Source organism: Papilio xuthus, unplaced genomic scaffold (genome assembly GCF_000836235.2).
Source record: "Papilio xuthus unplaced genomic scaffold, Pxut_1.1 DF827777.1, whole genome shotgun sequence".
Taxonomy (NCBI): domain Eukaryota; kingdom Metazoa; phylum Arthropoda; class Insecta; order Lepidoptera; family Papilionidae; genus Papilio; species Papilio xuthus.
This window is the reverse complement of record NW_013530872.1, coordinates 5,303,034-5,322,325: the sequence shown is the minus strand read 5'-3', so window position 1 is coordinate 5,322,325 and position 19,292 is coordinate 5,303,034. Positions and strand designations below refer to the sequence as shown.

Genomic DNA, 19,292 nt, shown 5'->3' with positions numbered 1-19,292 from the left:
GGACATTCCACCTAGTTTCATCATTCTGTATTAAATTCAACGGGTGTTTTTAGATTAGTCATATGCCAGTGACACGTGAGGAGCTTTCCCCTAGAATCGACTCGGGAATTCAGACTGTTTATTTATAATTTAAAATTTTTCGTGTTATAAATTTATCACCACAACGCACGTTACTTAAATGATCCGATTCTTTCTTTGCAATAAAAAATATTTAAACGTTGTTATTTTTATAAAATTATTTGCGCATAAGTTCGTTTTTATATCACACAGTCACTGGAAAAGCCGATAGCAATTATACCCTTTGTCTATTGCCCGAAGAGTTTCCCCTCTGAAGGGTTCGAAACATGAGGTTTGCAACAACCAATAATGTCATTACGAAAATTTAAAACATGATGTAGAGCTTGTATTAAAATCATATTGTTTTACTTCTGCTAACAATCAAAAAGGTAATTTATTCCTAGTACAAAGTAATCTTAACTCTATATTTCACACTAAAGTTACTAAACTATTGTTATATGCTGCATTGTTTTATTAGATAACGGTAATTCACAGAAATCGATAGTGGACATATACCACTGTGATGTCGTCATTTCTAAAGAACTACAGGATGTAATTAATACTATTAGATTGATACCTAGGAAAAATAAATTATTTCTTGATACGTTTGTTTTCATAAACAATAATTGTAACAGTTTTCTTATCACCTTATATGTTATTTTTAAATTGAAAATACAAGTTAAACTTGGGTACATAACTAGTGCGGAAGGGACCTATGAACCGTGTTGGAACAATTGTGCAATCAAGACGTGCACAGAGTTTCTCTAATCTACAAAGGAAATCGTGTTGTACAGACGCACCCAAAGTAACTTTCATATATCACTATTGGTACATAGTACATGTTACATTTCTCTACATTGAGAAAAGAACACTAAAATTTTGTCTAAGTGAATACGAACATAAGAGATGTTCTGAAGACCACAATGGAAACACATAAGAAGCCGCAAACACAATGTACTCGGCAATTATCGATACAATGACGAGAAACACGCGAATATAGTGTTTAATTGTTTCATTTGCTACAATATTTAGCACAGAGTAGACACGAAAATATTTCAAAAACTATTGATGTCATCACTTGGTGTTTCTTTATATAAACAAGCAGATTAGTTCGATTTATAAGTCATTTTATATAACTAGACCTAGGTTTAGTCGCACAATAGTTCATTAGTTCAATCGTCTTAGTACAAAGGCTAAATTACACTTCCCCGACACTCATAATTAGTGTTATCACTTATTATAGGTCATTGCTAACTAGTTGAGGTGAAGTGATCTACCACACTTTGAACATCCTTATCAATCTATATACACTCTTGTTAATCATGTATCATAATATGAAATAAAACTCTCAAACTCTATCTGAACACATGCATATGCAGCAACCATTTTAAAAAGTATTTACAGTTCACGAAACATCAAACGCTTCGGTACATAAGACACAAGGCACTGTGACGCTATATCATTGTTAGGTAAAGTCAGATTCAAGTTTACGCCAACCAGTGAACTGGATAATATAAAAAGTTATCTTATAAAAACACTTACAACACAAATTACTGATAGACAACAACTACTTCTCATTAACTGAAATTAAAAGAAAACAGTAAACTGTTGGATAGGTCAACCATTAATCATGTGACGTCTTAGCTACCTTTTTACCCTGTCCACCTCCTAGGTCATATGTGGTGAGGATTCAAATTTTTTCTTTTAAGATTTTTCTTTAAATGATTGAATAAACTAAGTCATTCAAAAGTCAATAAGTAATGATGTAGCAAAACAATGAAACAATGAATTACCTCATAGGCCTGACCTCGCTGTGACCGCTACAAGCAGTTACAAGTTACGATAAATTGATTTTTTTAACCTAGTAAAGGTCATAACTACTATTTATAATTTTTTGTGTTTGACCAAATTATGTAATACTAGCTGACTGTTATGATACATGCAAGGAACTGATATTTTGCCTTTTTCTTACATATCTTAATACATTAGTCAGAAGCAAAAATTGCTTTTTAATTCCTGGTAACAGTTCCTTGTCATGTGCAATTGGCTTGAACAATTGTTCAGTCACAAGAGAATGAAGACAAATGACGATCAGTTGAGCAGCTGCAAACTAAATCGAATCGGTTTCCGCAAAACATTTCCTCTTTCGAAACAAGGGCAATAAAAACTTTTAATAACAAAAAGTATAAGGAAATGATTAAAAGCAATCATAGCAGTCTTATCTTAACAATATACAAAAACGAACAAGGCTCCTTGACCGTAACCTGAACATGTGAAATTAGTAATATGTTTCACAAGATTAATACGTAAAGTTGACATACAATTTTCCACACCGCCATAAGACACGCTCCAGGAATGCGAGGATCTTGGCTACGAGCCATTGGCGTGAGAGAACGAGATAGTATTATTAAACTGAAATTTATTAAACCTTAATTAAGACTAAAGCGTGACCAATTATATCATAAAGAATCTTCATAAATACCAAGAATTATTCCTTTAAACAAGCAAGTATAATAATCATGTATGTATAGATAATAATTAAATATAATGAGCATCGTAAACTAACATACTAATGATATCTTTGAACGCTGCATTTGATTATGAATATAAAACCGGTTTGTGTCGGTTGAAACAGATTGTATTGGGTAGTGATAATTGATATCAAGAGGTCAGATGACTGCCACTGAATACTGTTGAATATCATAACCATTTAAAATTACTAAATTGCTCATGTGATGCACAGTGTGTGACCACTATCAATTGAATTCATAATGCATTTTTTATCTCATATGATATCACAAACACAGTTAATGGCTTTAAAACACTGGATGCCACTGCAATTTTTTTCATACAAAAGAGTACTTGCCGGCACTTAATGTGTTAAGCTAAAATGAGTATTTCTTTATTTTTATTAAACATTATTTGTGCTTGATAAACAAATGTTTCATGAAAATATAAAAAGGAAATAGAATCCATATCCTTAAATAATATTTTAATCACTTACATTTTCAAAATACTAATTTAATATCCCCACGCTAATAAAGGTAAGTAAAGAGTTACCAATGAAAATTCTTTGTTTCATTTGATAGTGATCGAGCATGGTAAACGAACCAAACAAGCACTCTGCTGTAGCAGGCAATGTATAGCAACGGTCAATGGTCATTCCCCAAGAATCTTCATTACTTTTATGTAGATTTTTTTTAATGTAATTTATAACTTATGTAATCCCAGATTGTACGGAGAGGTAAAATAGTTTGAGTTTTAATTATTTTTTAAATTAATAACCATTACATGTGATACCATTACAACCTTTATGAAGAGAGGTCAAAGAAGAAATGATAGGGTCTACTATTTATCGGGTGAAAACTACGGTGTAGGGACAAAACACCTTATAATTAAACTCTTAGGGAAAGTCAAATATAGGTTTAAAGTTCACGTATTAGAATTTGCGTAATTGGAAATTGGCTTATACATGTTTGGAAAAACTGTATTCGTACAACGCCAAAGACAGATGGGATTATATTTTAATACACGAAACAACACCTAAAAATGATTGACTTGCCATAAACCAAGGATGAATACTAGAACGCAACTCAGTACTTACCTTTTGCCCAATACTGCTTAATATAGTATGCTTTTCTATTGACTGGATCAGTTCTTATTTAATTCACAGCAACTACTAATTTTATTTAAAAGTAATAACCATATGTTACAATTTCATACAAATGTGTATTTTATACAAATAAAGACGTCAACTGAACACTCATTGAAAAACACAAAATTTATATTAAGTGACTATTTTTATCACAGTGAATTACAATTATAAGAAATTTGGCGAAAATTAATTACGTATTTAAGGTTTTTTAGTGCAATATTAATGAACAATAAGATACAAAAAACAATAATATTAAAGAGCACGACCAATTAAATTTTTGTATCTGACAAGCTGACAAGTAATCTGATTGATCCTAGACAGAGTATAAAAAATTAGTACTTTTCGATTTTTAAAAATCACAGACTAGATATCAGTCACTTAATCCTTAATTTATTATTTTTAATTCCTTGTTACAGTGCATAAATTGCTTTAGGTGCACATTGAAGTAAAATATCTTAATCTCAAAAATACATAGCTGGCTGCTTTAAACTTGAAGATAAACCATTTAAATGTCATTTGATTAAAAATTAAGACAACTAGGTAATTGACATAAACATCGAAAACACTGAAAACACATACGATAATGTTCATGAAATGATTTTACACTCTTAGAATGCACGAAGAAGACCTTCGTTGTTGCTGTTCGCCAAGTGATTGTCAAGTAACAGTTTCCACTTATTAATAGAAAATGCATTTTGACATTCATATTTAGTGAGGGTAACTGAAAAAAATCACATAATATGTAAAATAAGCATGATGATAAGTAGCTGTACTACGAACAGCAAGGACAACTAAAAGTGTGCCTTAAAAAAGTTCTCTGTAGTTAGTCTAAAACAGGCTCCGAGCTCATCAGTGGGGATCTATAGTGAGCTAAGGGATATGTTGATAATCAAACTTTAACATTTTACTCCAAAATCATATATAAACAAGCTTATCAAACCATTATACTTGTATTTGGTATTTATTATTTGATTGAAGCTTGTATGATAAAAAAAAATATAAATAGGTGCCTATAAAAAACATTGAGAAATGAAAGTTGCACTAAAATTACAAAAAAGACCAAACATTTGATTTAAAAGGTTTGAAAAAAAGAATCAAATGTATACCACAGATTATTTTGCCTTACTGCTCAGTTTTTTTTCCTAATTATGCTGTTATTTGAACTTATTTTATCTGTGACCTAATCCAAGCTGAATTTGACGTTTTAGTGAAATAAAGTCCTAACTTTTCCTTACGTTTTTTGACTAACTTAGCACGACGTATCTTTCTTAAATTAGTGTTAAAGATTAGACTAAATCGTATCTAAACGTAATCCATAACATGTACATGGATTTAACGTATGACCCGGAACAAAACGATAGTGGTATGGAATCATTAACAGCTAGTAAAGATGATACTCCAGAACGTAGACCCGAAGATTCATTTATTACTCCTGTGGTATGAAATAAGTGATAATTTTAAATGCAGCTAGTGACATTAGCGATGTTTATCTTAGCGATTTGTATTTCTTTCAGCTCGGAACATCACCATCTGCATTGACTCCGGTGACGGGTGGACCTCTTAAGGAATACGATGATGTAAATATAACCTTTTTTTCTATGTAATAAATAAGGTATTTATCGTAATTAAATACACGCAGTCTAACTAAGATTGCTTAATAGCTTTTAAAATGTGTCTTTTATCGTGTTCCAGTTTATAGTAAACACATATTTGTGATTTTTTTGGTTTTCAATGTAGGATGTATTCATTTAGGTCCTAGTAAGGAGAGATAAACCGTTGGTTGATATATCGGGCCATAACAGAAGCAGAGAAATAGTTTACTTGTATTAAACTGATATTATTATCTTATTTATAGGAACCAGATGAAACTCTTTCTGAGAGGTTATGGGGATTAACAGAAATGTTTCCAGATCGCGTGCGAAGTGGCACATACACACTCACAACTAAAACTTGGTAAAAAAAAAGGTTTTAAAATTATCCTATAAGAAATTTTTAATTCAATGGATAGGACCAGGCATTTTGGCAATTAAAGTGCAAAGCCTATGAGTAGCAGTGGCCAAACTTGGGCTGATTGTGAACTTGTTAGTTGATGTATTATTATAATAGTATGTTAATTGTTTGTTAATAGGTCTGGAATGAAATCTTTATATGGATTGTCCCGCTCTGTGATGTGGATCTTGGCAAGTTCATCTGTGATTCTGTTCGCTCCAGTCATATTTGAAGTTGAAAGAGCACAAGTTGAGGAAATGCAAAAGTCACAACAGAAACAGGTGAGAAACACATAAAATTTAAAATATTCCAGCCGTACAATGGGTATTAATGACATAACAACATGAAACTGTCTAAAATCTCTTTTAAAATAGACCTATGCTTTGTAAAGAAAGTCTAAAACTTATTGTTTATGGGAGACTTATTAATTTTCCACCTCAGACTCATAAACAAGAAAAAACATAATAAATAATTTTATTTGTTTATAAAGTTTGTCTTACTAGTGTCAAAATTAAAAGTATTTAATTATTATTTATGTTATAGGTGTTGCTGGGAACTAACACTGCATTGTCAGGACCAATGCCGAACATGCCACCAATGCCACGATAAACCAAATCACAAGACTATTTTAGAATTCAAATAATAAATTTCCTATTATGACACAATACATATGGGAAGGAATTCTTTGCATGTCTATGCTTTAATATTAGTTTGTTAGTTAAATAAATAGGTAACAAAAATATATCCTGGAATATTATTATATTATCAATCAAATTAAAAGATTAATGCTTTTCTGATACAGATTGTATTTTGCTTCATCTTACTTTATTAATTTCACGAAATAAAGTTTAACAGAAAATATAATATTTATACCATCTCCAATTAATTTTCATAGTATGTATTTGTTATATTGTTTTATGTCAAAAAATATATTTCCCTCAAATCAAATGCATTTGCGTCTAGGGTTGATTTTTTTTAATGTAGATAATGTTTTATGACAAACTGTTTAAATAATAAAAGGTGTTGTAGTTAACTCTGGCCTAAAAATTAATTTTCCACTAAAAACCAAAGAAAAAAGATTAGTAAAAAATAATTATGGAAAAACTACAAGATTTACCCCTACCTACCCTTACATAGAGGTAATGCTTGGTTTGCATTATGCCAGGACAATAGCGCTGGCCTAGCATATACTGTTATGCCTCACTGGCGTCGGCTAGTGTTTCTATTATGCCAGTTATATGCCAACGCTGATTTAGAGCGCTACTGTCCGACTGTACCAGCGTAATGTTAACCAGGCATTATGTTTTCTTGTATAAACCAAACTAAACTTTAAGATGATGCACGATCCTTATCCATTTACCACCAAGCCTGAGTTTTCAAAAGTATTATTTTAATCAATTCTAGCTATGCCCTGCCTTTCCAGTACTGACTACTATGATACAGTAGCGACGTGAGGGCATAATATGTCGCACGTCTTATAGTGACTATCTTGCACCACATTTTTAATCTGGTATGTTTTTGTTCAACCTGTATTTCACGAATGTCAACCAATATTCCAAATAAGATATGACCTAAAGGTCTATGTTACCAGGTCATAAAATAAAAAAAAACAACCAATATCATTTGACATTTTATAATTGTGCTGCCAATGTTTTAGTGCTTTTTCTAAATTTGGGGACGAAAAATTTCACTAGTAACGTTTTTTAAGAATAGCCAAAAAACAAATATCTTTTCCAAGTTTGCATTTTGCTACTCATATTATACTACGTATAAATACGTCTGTTACGTATTTTTCAATGGATCGCTAGTAAAGTTTTGAACTTCGTGGATATGAGAATGTTAAGAAACAACTGTTATTTGGTTAATATTAATTAAAAATACGAAAAAAAAACTGTGTTTATCAATGCATGTATTAAGTCAAATTGCAACGGATTAAAGCCACAAAAATCTTAAAGGGCTCGTAGAAATATTATTTTTCTCAGATTATGGGTAAATTTTTGCGCGGTAATGGCAACATTGTTGTATTTGTCATGCATATTTTTGTAGTGAGATTGATATGGGACTTGTGAGTAAATGGTTTATAGTGAAAATTATTTAAAACATGGCTAATACAGGCTTGTTACCTTTTGTAAGAGGTGTAGATTTTACATGCAATGATTTCAGTGTACGTAAATAGAAATTTGATACTACTAAAATAAACGTTTAAATGACTGTAACCTTATAACTGTGCAAATGTCCTAAATGTTTCTTATTTTTTAGGGCGACAAATTTCCTGAAGCCATTCGTTATATGACCGGACTGCAATGGCTCAGACTTGATAAAACAAATCTAACGGATATTCCCGAAGAATTAGGAAAGCTTATGAAATTGGTAAACTTAAGTTTGGATTTTCCTTTGTTTTTAATTCATTTTAAGAAGATAATTAATCTTTATAGTTATATTAATTTGAAATTGTGATTTACGAACTAATCTGTTTTTATTGTGCAATGATAAAACAATGTAACAACTGAAAGTTATTGATATTTAAACTCTTCTTATTATTTGACATTGAATGTTGCAAATGAATTGTTGTTGTAGGTAGTACAAACATAATCAAAACATATAAACTTTCTCAGACTTACGTTTAAAATTTATAGTGTGTTAAGATTGGTCCTGTAAGATAAGGAAAGTCATTATACTCTTTGCTTATGACATCACATAAAACATGAAGGCAATATTAAAAAATATTAAAATACAATTTTTTTTTTTACAGGAAAACTTGTCCATAAAAAAGAATAATTTAGAGAAATTATTTGGTGAGCTTACTGAACTAAAATGTTTACGATCATTAAATGTGAGGCACAACAATGTGAAGACTTCAGGTATACCTGCAGAGTTGTTCAGACTTGAAGAGCTGACTACACTTGATTTGTCACACAATAGACTAAAGGAAGTTCCGGAAGGATTGGAGAAAGCCAAATCTCTCCTGGTTTTGAACCTCAGTCATAATAAGTAAGATAAAGTGTTATTTAGAGAACATTTAAATATTGCTTTTTGACTAGTTAAAGCAGTGTTTGATTTGACCTTCCAATAAGGGAATTCCCTTTGTAAACTTCAATCAACCAAAGCTGTGTACTTTGGTATTGTTGAATACCATATCAATATACATTGAAAAACAATATTCCGATACATTATTTTCTTATTATTTAAAGTACTCATTAACATATTAAATTGCCTGTTAAAGTACATATTAAAGTTTATTTGTACAGTGAGTTTTTAACTCGTATATTATTTGTTTCAGAATTGAAAGTATCCCACCGACTCTGTTTGTGCAATTAACAGATTTATTATTTCTTGATTTATCAAATAATTTACTGGAGACTCTGCCCCCTCAGACTAGAAGACTGGCGAACTTGCAGACTCTAATACTTAATGACAATCCATTAGGATTATTTCAGCTAAGGTATGTTATCACCCATCAAGATTAAAATAATTTGTTTTATTAACATTACATGATCACATGGCTCGAGGCCAAGCTCAGAGCCCAAAATAGAGCAACAGCCCAATTTAGACAAGTTCTACCCTAATACAGGGATTTACGATAATAAATAAATTTACATTATATGTCATAATAATTTTCAATTAAATTATTACAGACAGTTACCTTCACTGCAAAGTCTAGAAACATTGCATATGCGTAACACACAGCGCACTCTTGCCAATCTACCCACATCACTGGATACACTATGCAACCTGTCTGATGTGGATTTGTCAAAGAATGCATTGACCAAAGTACCTGATGCACTTTACTCGCTGCAAAGCCTAAAGAGATTGAATCTCAGTGACAATGAGATAACTGAAGTATCCTCAGGTAAGTGACAAGTAAAACTTTTTAATTAGCTATGTCGTTTAGGTCTAATCAAGTAATTGGAATAAGACCCTTTTACTGTTGGTAGCTTAATATGAAATTTTGTAACACTTTAGAGAAATAGGCTTTTGGATGATTTTACAATCACGTGAGTCGTCTCTCTTATGGCTATATTACAAATGTGAATATTTCAATGCATGAATGGACGGTTATTAGAGTACCTCCAGAACGGCTCCGTAGATGTTCCTTAAATTTGACATAGATATAGAACATATCATGGAATAGCACATAAGCTAATTAACTTTTCTTAATTTCGCGTGGACGGAGTCGCGGTCTGCAGCTAGTTAGTGTATAAAACAAGATTTCAATGTAAAGAATGTTTGCATATTTACATCAGTTATCGATAATCGACATCAGTTAGTTTTCACTTTGGAGAATGGTTTCACTTATGTTAATTATGCGTTGTAGCAAGTTATATCATTTCATAGCGTATTGTTGGTTGGTATGGTATTGTACTAAGGTACAGCCTATCCCAATAATCTAATATAAGCGAAAAAGGTAAGGGACATAACAAATAATCTAAATTTGCTCATTTTTACAATGCATTATTATTCAAGAATAATAGGTAACTTTTGTTCACAGCAATGGACATCTGGCAGAACTTGCAATGTCTCAATCTGTCACGGAACAAGCTTACAGCATTACCAGCATCATTGTGCAAGCTGCAGAACCTAAGACGTCTCCATGTTGATGATAACCAGCTGGACTTCGAAGGGATACCTTCGGGGATCGGCAAGCTGGGTAGCTTAGAAGTATTCTCAGCTGCTAATAATCTATTGGAGATGATACCTGAAGGATTGTGTCGGTGAGATTATCTTTTAGACAATTAATAATCAATCTATTTGCTTATCTAAGGTATTTTACAATGCTCGTCATCTTAACCATCGGTTTCGATTGCCAAAATAAATTGAAATTGCTTTAATTCTCTCAAAATATGAAACAACAGGTATTTTGGAAATGAGAACATGCTGTTATAATTTAAAAAAAAGTTAAAGTTTAATTTATGACATTCTTTAATTCAATCTGACCTTCAGTCGCACACTTAAACATCAAACTATCAATATTTTATGTGAACTTGTTTGTAAGTAGCCAGTTTGTGTTGTCTATTATCAAATCGTGCGTGACGAGTTTCATAAATCAATACACGCTTTGCTAGTCTTGCGTGAGAGTAATTGATACTATTTGATATTAGAATGGTTAGTGAATTGAGACAAACAAAACACTGGAGAAATACAAAAGTAACAGTATTCATAACATACTAACTAGAAATATTGTTGTCTCTTTTTCTTCAAAAAAGAATGATAAGGATGAATATGTTTTTGTGAAGTAAGTAAAATAAAAAGAAAACTGCAACCAATAAACTCTAAGTATTTACAAAATGAACCATCATACGGTGATGCAACCTGTACTTTTTAGCATAGAAAATTTAAATTGTGTTTGTAGTCATGAGTCTAGACTGAGCCGCTATGGTTAACTAAGGCCTAGTCCCACCTAATATACAGTAGGCACACCCTAGTTGGTATAAAAGCTGACGACTATTAATTTTCAGATGTGGTGCACTAAAGAAATTAAACTTAAGTTGCAACAAGCTTATAACTCTACCTGATGCGATACATCTCCTGAGCGACTTGGAAAGTCTCCAACTTCACGGCAATCCCGACCTGGTGATGCCACCGAAGCCTGTAGAGCAGCAGAGAGGTGCCGGCCTGCAGTACTACAACGTCGACTTTTCGCTACAAGCTCAGTTGCAGCTGGCAGGTGCCACCACTGCAGAACCCACTACACCCACCAGTGAGTAAAATATTCATTAGAAAGTAAAAAGTATTAATATATTTTTGTACTAGCTGTCGCTCGCGACTGTTCATGCTAATTAAAAAAAATAATTAGTGACCTATGTGAATTTCCAGACTATGTTCTACATGTCAAATTTAATTGAAATCAATTGAGCCATTCTAAGATACTATCTAACAAACATCCATCCATCCATCCATTTAAGCTTTCAAATGTTTAATATTATTAAGTTAAACAAGTTGGTACAATGTTTTGTGTTGCACGTAGATATTAAATATTGAATAGTTAAGCTTATTCACGTGTGAAAAGTTTCATGTACGGTTTAAAAGAAGTTAAATGATAAAACATGGAAGATTACTTCTATGAATCATAGGAATAAAAATGTCTTTCAATGTTATTGTAACAAACATAGAAGTCATCCGTATTTAGTTGATTCGTCTATGTGTATGTATATGGTATATACGTGTGAAGGCGTGAAGTCGGACCCGCTGGCGCGCAAGCTGCGGCTGCGGCGTCGCGCGGAGGCGGAGCAGCGCGGCTCTGCGCTCATACTGCGCGGCATGCGTGAGCAAGCCAGCGCACAGCTCGACGCTGCACCGGACCTACACTACAGCGAACTCAAGTAACATTGTCACACTATAAAACAATAATTGTCACCCGCGATTCTGCCTGCGCAAAATTAAAAAAAAAAACTTAATTAGTAGTCTATGTTTTCCTCCAGACTATGTTCTACATCTATACCAAATTTCATCAAGATCCATTTAATCGTTTTGTAGATACCTATTTTTAACATCCATTCATCCAAACATTCGCATTTATAATATTAGTAACATTATAAGTTATGTCGCTTGCATTTATTTTTACTACTACTGATGTTTTTACTGCTTTCAAATTATATTTCTTTTTCTCTATTATCGTTAGAGAATTTGTGTTATGTTATCTCACATCATTAGCATATTTGTATTGCCAACAGACCGAAACGTTGGGACGAGAGCTTAGAGAAGCCTCCCTTGGATTACTCAGAGTTCTTCGATGAGGAGACAGGACAGACGCCCGGCCTGCAGGTGTGGGAGATTGAGAACTTCATACCGGCGCCTGTTGACGAGGTAATAGAGATATTGTCTCAGAATTCTATTTTTTATTAGTATGCTATGTGTTGTTCCATACTGTGCTCTATATCTATTTATTTATATCGAAGACTTACATCTAGAAAGCAGCAATACATTGATGTTAAATATTATTAAGATTTTTAACAAACATACATCCATAAAAACATTCGCATTTATAATATTAGTAAGTTTAACCAACGCCATATGTCAAAAGAAGTCAACTCTTTTAGAATTAAAGTTATTGTATTTTACCAACAAAAAAAAACAAATAGTGATACATTTTTAAAATTAAAATTGTTCATAGGTGGCTCACGGCAAGTTCTTCGAGGGTGACTGCTACATTATACTGAAGACTTCAATACAGGAGCAAGGACAGTTGGCCTGGGACATACACTTCTGGATAGGATCCAAAGCAACGGTAAGTGTATTTTTTTATTTTTGAATAACTACTTAAAACTTTCCATTGAAAATGTCAAAATTCAAATGTTCGAACGATAACGGAGGCCTTCGCCATTGGCTGAGGAATTACCGTTACCATGGCAACCGACCATCTTTGCTGCTATTGGTTAGACATTTTTGTCCTTTTCTCGCATAAAAATTTATTCACCCTCTAAGCCCCTTAAAAGTATAGGGCCTTATATTAAAGAAAAGTTTATATATACTATGCTATGATTGTTAACATCCTACATAAAGTGTACGGTATATTATATTAGTAAAAATTCTCGATAGACAAGTTTGAATTGAAAGTATTATCTTTGTTTGTATTTAGTTGGATAAAGGCGCGTGTGCGGCAATGCACGCGGTGAATCTGCGCAACTTGTTAGGAGCGAAGCGCACACAGCGGCACGAGCAGGGAGACGAGACGCCGGACTTCCTCGCACTGTTCCCTACTCCTCCAGTCTACATCGCCGGCAGCCGCACACCTTCAGGATTCTTCACTGTCGATGATCCTGTAAGTTATAATTGCATGTCTTATCGTGAGAATCCTGCACATATATCTAGGCAAAGACAACTTTTCTCGTTCTGCCATTTTCCATACGGAGTGTCTTCACAGTATTACTTAATTTACTACCTAAGCATATGTCTCAAACGATTGTTAAATTGATGTATTCTCTAGCTTCTCCCCGTGAATCAGTCCGTACGAAATTAAAAAAAAAACTATAGATTAGACTATGTGTTCCTCCAGATATTGCTCTACATCTATACTAAATTTCATCAAGATCCATGCAGCCGTTTTAGAGATCCATTTATCCATCTCTACATCCAAACTTTTGCATTTATAACATTACTGAAATCTCACGTATTTTTGTAAATAAAAAACATCTCATTATCTTACTAATATTATAAATGTGACTGTTTGGATGGATGGATGATGCAAAAAGGCTCAATGGAAGAACACATAGGCTACTAATTAAGTTTTTTGTCTCGCGCGGACGAAGTCTCGGGTGATAGCTAGTATTTAATACAATTGTGATGATTTGATATGATTGTATTTTGCAGCACTACGTGACGCGCCTGTACCGCGTGCACGGCGCGGGCAGCACCATACACCTGGAGCCGGTGCCTGTCGCCGCGCGCTCACTCGACCCCAGATATGTGTTCGTGCTGGATACAGGACTTCTCATATATCTATGGTAATTGTATTGTACTGATTCCGTAATTTATGTAATGGCTATCTCTTTCAAAACTTTCTTTGGTCTTTAAACTTTTTAAATGTTTGTTTATATCGTAATTTTTATAGCAATAATTTCAGGATTTGTTCTATCCAAAATTGTTTAAACTTAAAGTTTTATTTAAAATTTCGGACTTAGAGGTCACTTATTATGAAGTAAAATTTTAAAAAAATCTAGTTATTTTATATATTCAAAAATCATAGGAACGGCAAGAAAGCGAAAAACACATTGAAATCAAAAGCTCGTCTTTTTGCTGAGAAGATCAACAAGGAAGAGCGTAAGAACAAAGCGGAACTGATCGCGGAACCTCCGGGTAAAGAGCCCCAGTCCTTCTGGAAGACATTGGGCTACGAGGACCCGGAACCTTATGTACCAGAGGTAAGTTTTATTTTGAAAATTTTATGCACGCATCCATACAATTAGTAAGCAATGCACCGACAAAAAAGTTTCTAATTAAAACAACATGCAATCTTACTTATATTATAATGCGCGAATGTTTAGATTGATGGATGGATGACTGGATGTTTGCATGAAGTTATCTCCAGAACGGCTGCATGGATTTCAATGAAATTTGACATAGATGTAGAACATAGTCTGGGAGAACCCATAAGCTTATTAAGTTTTTTTTTAATTCCGTTAATCCGGACGGAGTCGCGGGCGACTGCTAGTAATGTATAAATTATTAAATGCTGAAGAGCCTACAAAGTTTCTATAGTTGTAAATCAATCAACAATCCTTTTATCAATACGCAAGATTTATTATTAAAACAAATTAAAAGTCATTAAAAAAATGAACATCAAAAATAAAATAAATAAGCACATAAAGGTTATATGTGTGGTACAGGAGCACGTAGACCCGGAGTGGACATGGGCATCGCCGCGTCTGTACCGGGTGGAGCTGGGCATGGGGTACCTGGAGCTGCCGCAGCCGGAGCCCGCGCCGCTCGCCCGACATCACCTCGCCACGCGCAACGTCTACATACTGGACGCACACATCGATGTATTCGTATGGTAACTATTTTACCAATTTAATACAGCGCCATCTATCGGAATTGATTAGTGTCATCAACTGATTTTTCTTTATTTTAAAGAATATTAAAACTTTAGTGGTTCCCTTTCCTTTGTGTTCCTTTCTCTTTCCTACACAAAAGGAGACTTTGCTCTTCCTATTCTGTTATGAATTTACTACTGAATTATAAATGGTTTAAGAGGTCATTAAACAACTTTAAGTTTGTTAAGATTATTCGATTACATGAGACAGACCATATTTTTTTAAATTGATATCTACATGGATATAAATGTTTATATTAATATAAATAACCTAACGTAGGTTTGGCAAGAAGTCATCTCGTCTGGTGCGTGCGGCGGCAGTGAAGTTGGCGCAAGAGTTGTTCAACATGGTGTCGCGACCTGCGCACGCGCTTGTCACGCGTCTACAAGAGGGCACTGAGACGCAGGTCATACACATTTATACATCAAGCAAACATTCAAAAAATATTTGAAACTATCTCCAACAATACATTTTAAGCCGTTATGACATTACTGCGAAGTCACAAACATTCAGACAAACAAAAAAAAATACCTTTCCTAGTTATGTTATTTCTACAACTGTAAATGATTTTATTAAATTTAATCTTTAAGTATATTAGACTAGGAATCATTTTCTAACGACAATAATGTGTTACAGGTGTTCAAGACGTACTTCTTAGGATGGGAGGAGGTGATAGCGGTGGACTTCACGCGTACCGCGGAGTCTGTGGCAAGAACTGGTGCGGATCTCGCCAGTTGGGCCAAGCAGCAGGAGACCAAGTCAGTATACACACCCTATTGTTTGTATTCAAAATATCTGGTCTTCTTAGTAACTAGCGGTCGCCCGCAACTTTGTGCAGAATTTAAAAAAGTAGCCTTTGAAAGTAGCGTAGATTAACTGGAACAAATGTTCCCTTGAATAACATACAAGACACAGACAAAAATTTAAAAAATGGGTATCAGAGATGAGGAGATGTCAGGAACAATTATTACGGCAGTTCTTACTTAGTTTTCTTTTAGAGTGAGAGATATGTTTATATTATTTGTATAACGAACGAAAAAGAAGAATATACTTCTTTATGTTTAATAAGTAATTAATTTTTGTAAGGTTAAATGTAAATTTTTCGTTATAAGAACGGACCTGTCAGCGCTGTTCGTGGCTCGTCAGCCGGCGATGTGTGCGGCGGAGGCGCGCGCGCTCGCTGACGAGTGGAACGAGGACCTGGAGGCCATGGAAGCCTTCGTGCTGGAGGGACGCTTCTTCGTGCGCCTCCCAGACCACGAGCTCGGCCTCTTCTATAGCCACGACTGCTACGTCTTCCTCTGCAGATATGTGCTGCCCGCTGAGGTACGACCTTTGTATCAATATTAATCTAGACATATAAAAAATAGACATATAATGGAGCGTCGGTGGCTCAGTGGTCAAGCAAGCAACTTGACTTGCAATCTGCAGGTCCTGGGTTCGAATGCCGCCATGTACCAATGTGTTTTTCGATTTTTGATTTACATATGTACATTTATCCGACGTTCTTACGGTGAAGGAAAACATCGTGATGCAACCTGCACATATCTGAGAAGAAATTCAAAGATATGTGTGAAGTCAACCAACCCGCACTTGGCCAGCGTGGTTGACTATGGCCTAATCACCCTTAACTTAGGGTAGGCTCCGAGCCCCTCGGGGGGGCGTATAGGGAGCTGATGATGAATGAATGATGAATAAAAAATAAACTGGTACCTTCAAACTGAAATAAGAGCTTTATGATAATTAATTAATAACATTTTTTTTTAAATTACGATCTAAAATAATGCAGAATGAAAAATAGTAGAACAGTTACTTGGTAATTACAATAAAAAATCGATAACCCAGCGAATTGTTAGCTTTGTTAATATTTTTATCGCTTTAAACGAATTTAAAACATTAACCTAATATTTAATTTCCAGCCGGATCAAGAAAACACCGAAAACTGGGGCGATGGTGAAGTGGAAACCGATGAGGGTGAATCAGCGACATGGGTGGTGTACTTCTGGCAGGGACGCAAAGCCCCCAACATGGGCTGGCTCACGTTCACCTTCGGTCTGGAGCGCAAGTTCAAACAGCTGTGCAAACGTCTGGATGTTGTCCGCACGCACCAGCAGCAGGAGAGTCTCAAGTTTATGGCCCATTTCAGACAACGGTTCATCATACGCGATGCTAAGAGAAACCAACCACTGGTAATGATATTAATAAAAATCAGTACAAAAATATCCATAAATCTATACTAATATTATAAAGAGGAAATTTTATTGTTTCTTTGCATTGAATTGGCTACTGAACCGATTTGAATTTTTTTTTGATGGATAGCTATATATGCCCGAGTGCTATGGGTTTTTATATTTCATTTTCTAATTTAGTTTTTTTTATTCCGCACGGGCAACAGCTGTCAACAATCCTCGTAAAAGAAGGCCTATTGCTGAAGTACACACAGATAAAGTCAATAGTAAAATATATTTCGAAATTGCAACAGATTTACCTATATGGTAGCTTAGTATAATTTGCTTAAATTAGCTAACATATATATGTTATAACACAGGAGGGCGGACGGCCACCTGTGGAACTGTTCGAGCTGCGCAGCAACGGATCCGCGTTGTGTACTCGCCTCATACAGATCAAGGCTGACGCCGCACAACTCAACAGCGCATTCTGGTTAGAGTCAATACTTTTAATTCCAAAATATGTTTGATTTTAATCTATAATATTTCTGTTACTGTATGTCTTTGTTTTAGCTACATCCTGAACGTACCGCTAGAGGGCAGCGGTGACGCGTCCTCCGCGCTCGTCTACGTGTGGGTGGGCAGCAAAAGCGACCCCGACTCTGCGCGTCTTGCAGAACAGATCGCCGAAGAGAAGTTCAACAACCCATGGGTCAGCCTACAGGTATATGCTACTTTAACAATAGTTTGTTTTGACAGTTGTCATTAAGACCAATTTTTAAACTTATCAGGCCCTCTATCAAAAGTACTAAAAGATCAATGTTTTATGACCAAATAGGTTGTATGTACCGATAGAGCATTATTTAGAGTCCTAAATGTTGGTATCACTGTGCAGGTGGTGACAGAAGGCACGGAGCCCGATAATTTCTTCTGGGTGGCACTAGGCGGGCGCAAGCCATACGACACGGATGCTGACTACCTCAACTATACAAGACTCTTCCGATGCTCCAACGAAAAAGGATATTTCACTGTCTCTGAGAAGTGCACAGACTTCTGTCAGGTAACTTAATATCATATATATACTCACACCTGGGATCCAAAGGCCAAATGCATGCTCTTTGCTGTCGGGTGGTCATCTTTACCTGCGGTTCACTTTATTTCCTAATAAAATATCTTATTTAATTTATATGAGTATAAATGTACAATAATGTGTACACAGGATGATCTTGCGGATGATGACATAATGATACTGGACAACGGCGAGCAGGTGTTCCTGTGGCTCGGTGCCAAGTGCTCAGAGGTAGAGATCAAGCTCGCTTACAAGTCCGCGCAGGTAAATATACATTCAAATCACACTAATGGAAATCTTACTTTGACATTGACCAAGACTATCCACTAAAACGGCAGATATTCATTACTTGTGGTGTCATGAACCCTACTGTTCCGATTTAAATAAGCAGTCAAACTGTTCTGTTAAAATTGAACATCTATAGTAGGCTTGATAAAGGAAAACATTTACACAAATCAAATAAAGTGACATATAATTTTCTTCTAAAATTAAATTTCTAATTTAAAACATAATGTGACAATATAATTAATAAAATAATTGTTTTATCTTAAATTACAAGGTGTACATCCAACACATGAAGACTGTACAGCCAGAAAGACCCCGGAAACTGTTCCTTACGCTGAAAGACAAGGAGTCTCGCAGGTTCACCAAGTGCTTCCACGGCTGGGGGGAGCACAAACGACCTCCCGAGTAAATTATCTTATATATCTAGTAGATAATAAAAATTCTATGTCAAATGTCCATATATGTTTATAACACAATAATAAGAGACTTTATATCTGTTAATAATAATAAATCATTAAATAATTAAAGTATATACATAA

At 34.5% G+C, this 19,292-nt stretch overlaps 3 protein-coding genes across 4 annotated transcripts in view; 2 read left to right on the top strand and 1 right to left on the bottom strand.

Moving 5' to 3' along the window:
• Ip6k (Inositol hexakisphosphate kinase) overlaps positions 1-3,901 on the bottom strand; it is a 38,536-nt gene extending 34,635 nt beyond the window's left edge. Inside the window, exon 1 of the mRNA XM_013309387.1 lies at positions 3,662-3,901. The gene's annotated coding sequence lies outside the window, so the exon portion shown is untranslated. The remainder of the gene's footprint in view (positions 1-3,661) is intronic.
• Positions 3,902-4,247: 346 nt separating this feature from the next.
• mge (translocase of outer mitochondrial membrane 22 homolog mge) lies at positions 4,248-6,443 on the top strand. 2 transcript variants are annotated; one of them, XM_013309078.1, is made up of 5 exons: positions 4,248-4,373; positions 5,227-5,289; positions 5,568-5,665; positions 5,841-5,982; positions 6,245-6,443. In XM_013309078.1, the coding sequence occupies exons 1-5, from the start codon at positions 4,326-4,328 to the stop codon at positions 6,308-6,310; spliced, it is 417 nt and encodes a 138-aa protein (XP_013164532.1). In that variant the 5' UTR covers positions 4,248-4,325; the 3' UTR covers positions 6,311-6,443. The 2 variants fall into 2 exon arrangements, with proteins under 2 accessions (XP_013164532.1, XP_013164531.1); XM_013309077.1 differs by lacking the exon at positions 4,248-4,373 and adding an exon at positions 4,888-5,149.
• A 1,273-nt stretch (positions 6,444-7,716) lies between these two features.
• On the top strand, positions 7,717-19,292 carry fliI (FLII actin remodeling protein). The gene is made up of 23 exons (XM_013309572.1): positions 7,717-7,865; positions 7,961-8,071; positions 8,454-8,692; positions 8,982-9,143; positions 9,337-9,551; positions 10,191-10,413; positions 11,158-11,399; positions 11,871-12,021; positions 12,373-12,505; positions 12,813-12,926; positions 13,278-13,460; positions 14,009-14,142; positions 14,385-14,559; positions 15,025-15,191; positions 15,511-15,637; positions 15,868-15,989; positions 16,344-16,557; positions 17,151-17,420; positions 17,780-17,892; positions 17,973-18,123; positions 18,295-18,459; positions 18,619-18,732; positions 19,028-19,292. Exons 1-23 carry the CDS (start codon positions 7,803-7,805, stop codon positions 19,160-19,162), a joined length of 3,723 nt encoding a protein of 1,240 aa, XP_013165026.1. The 5' UTR covers positions 7,717-7,802; the 3' UTR covers positions 19,163-19,292.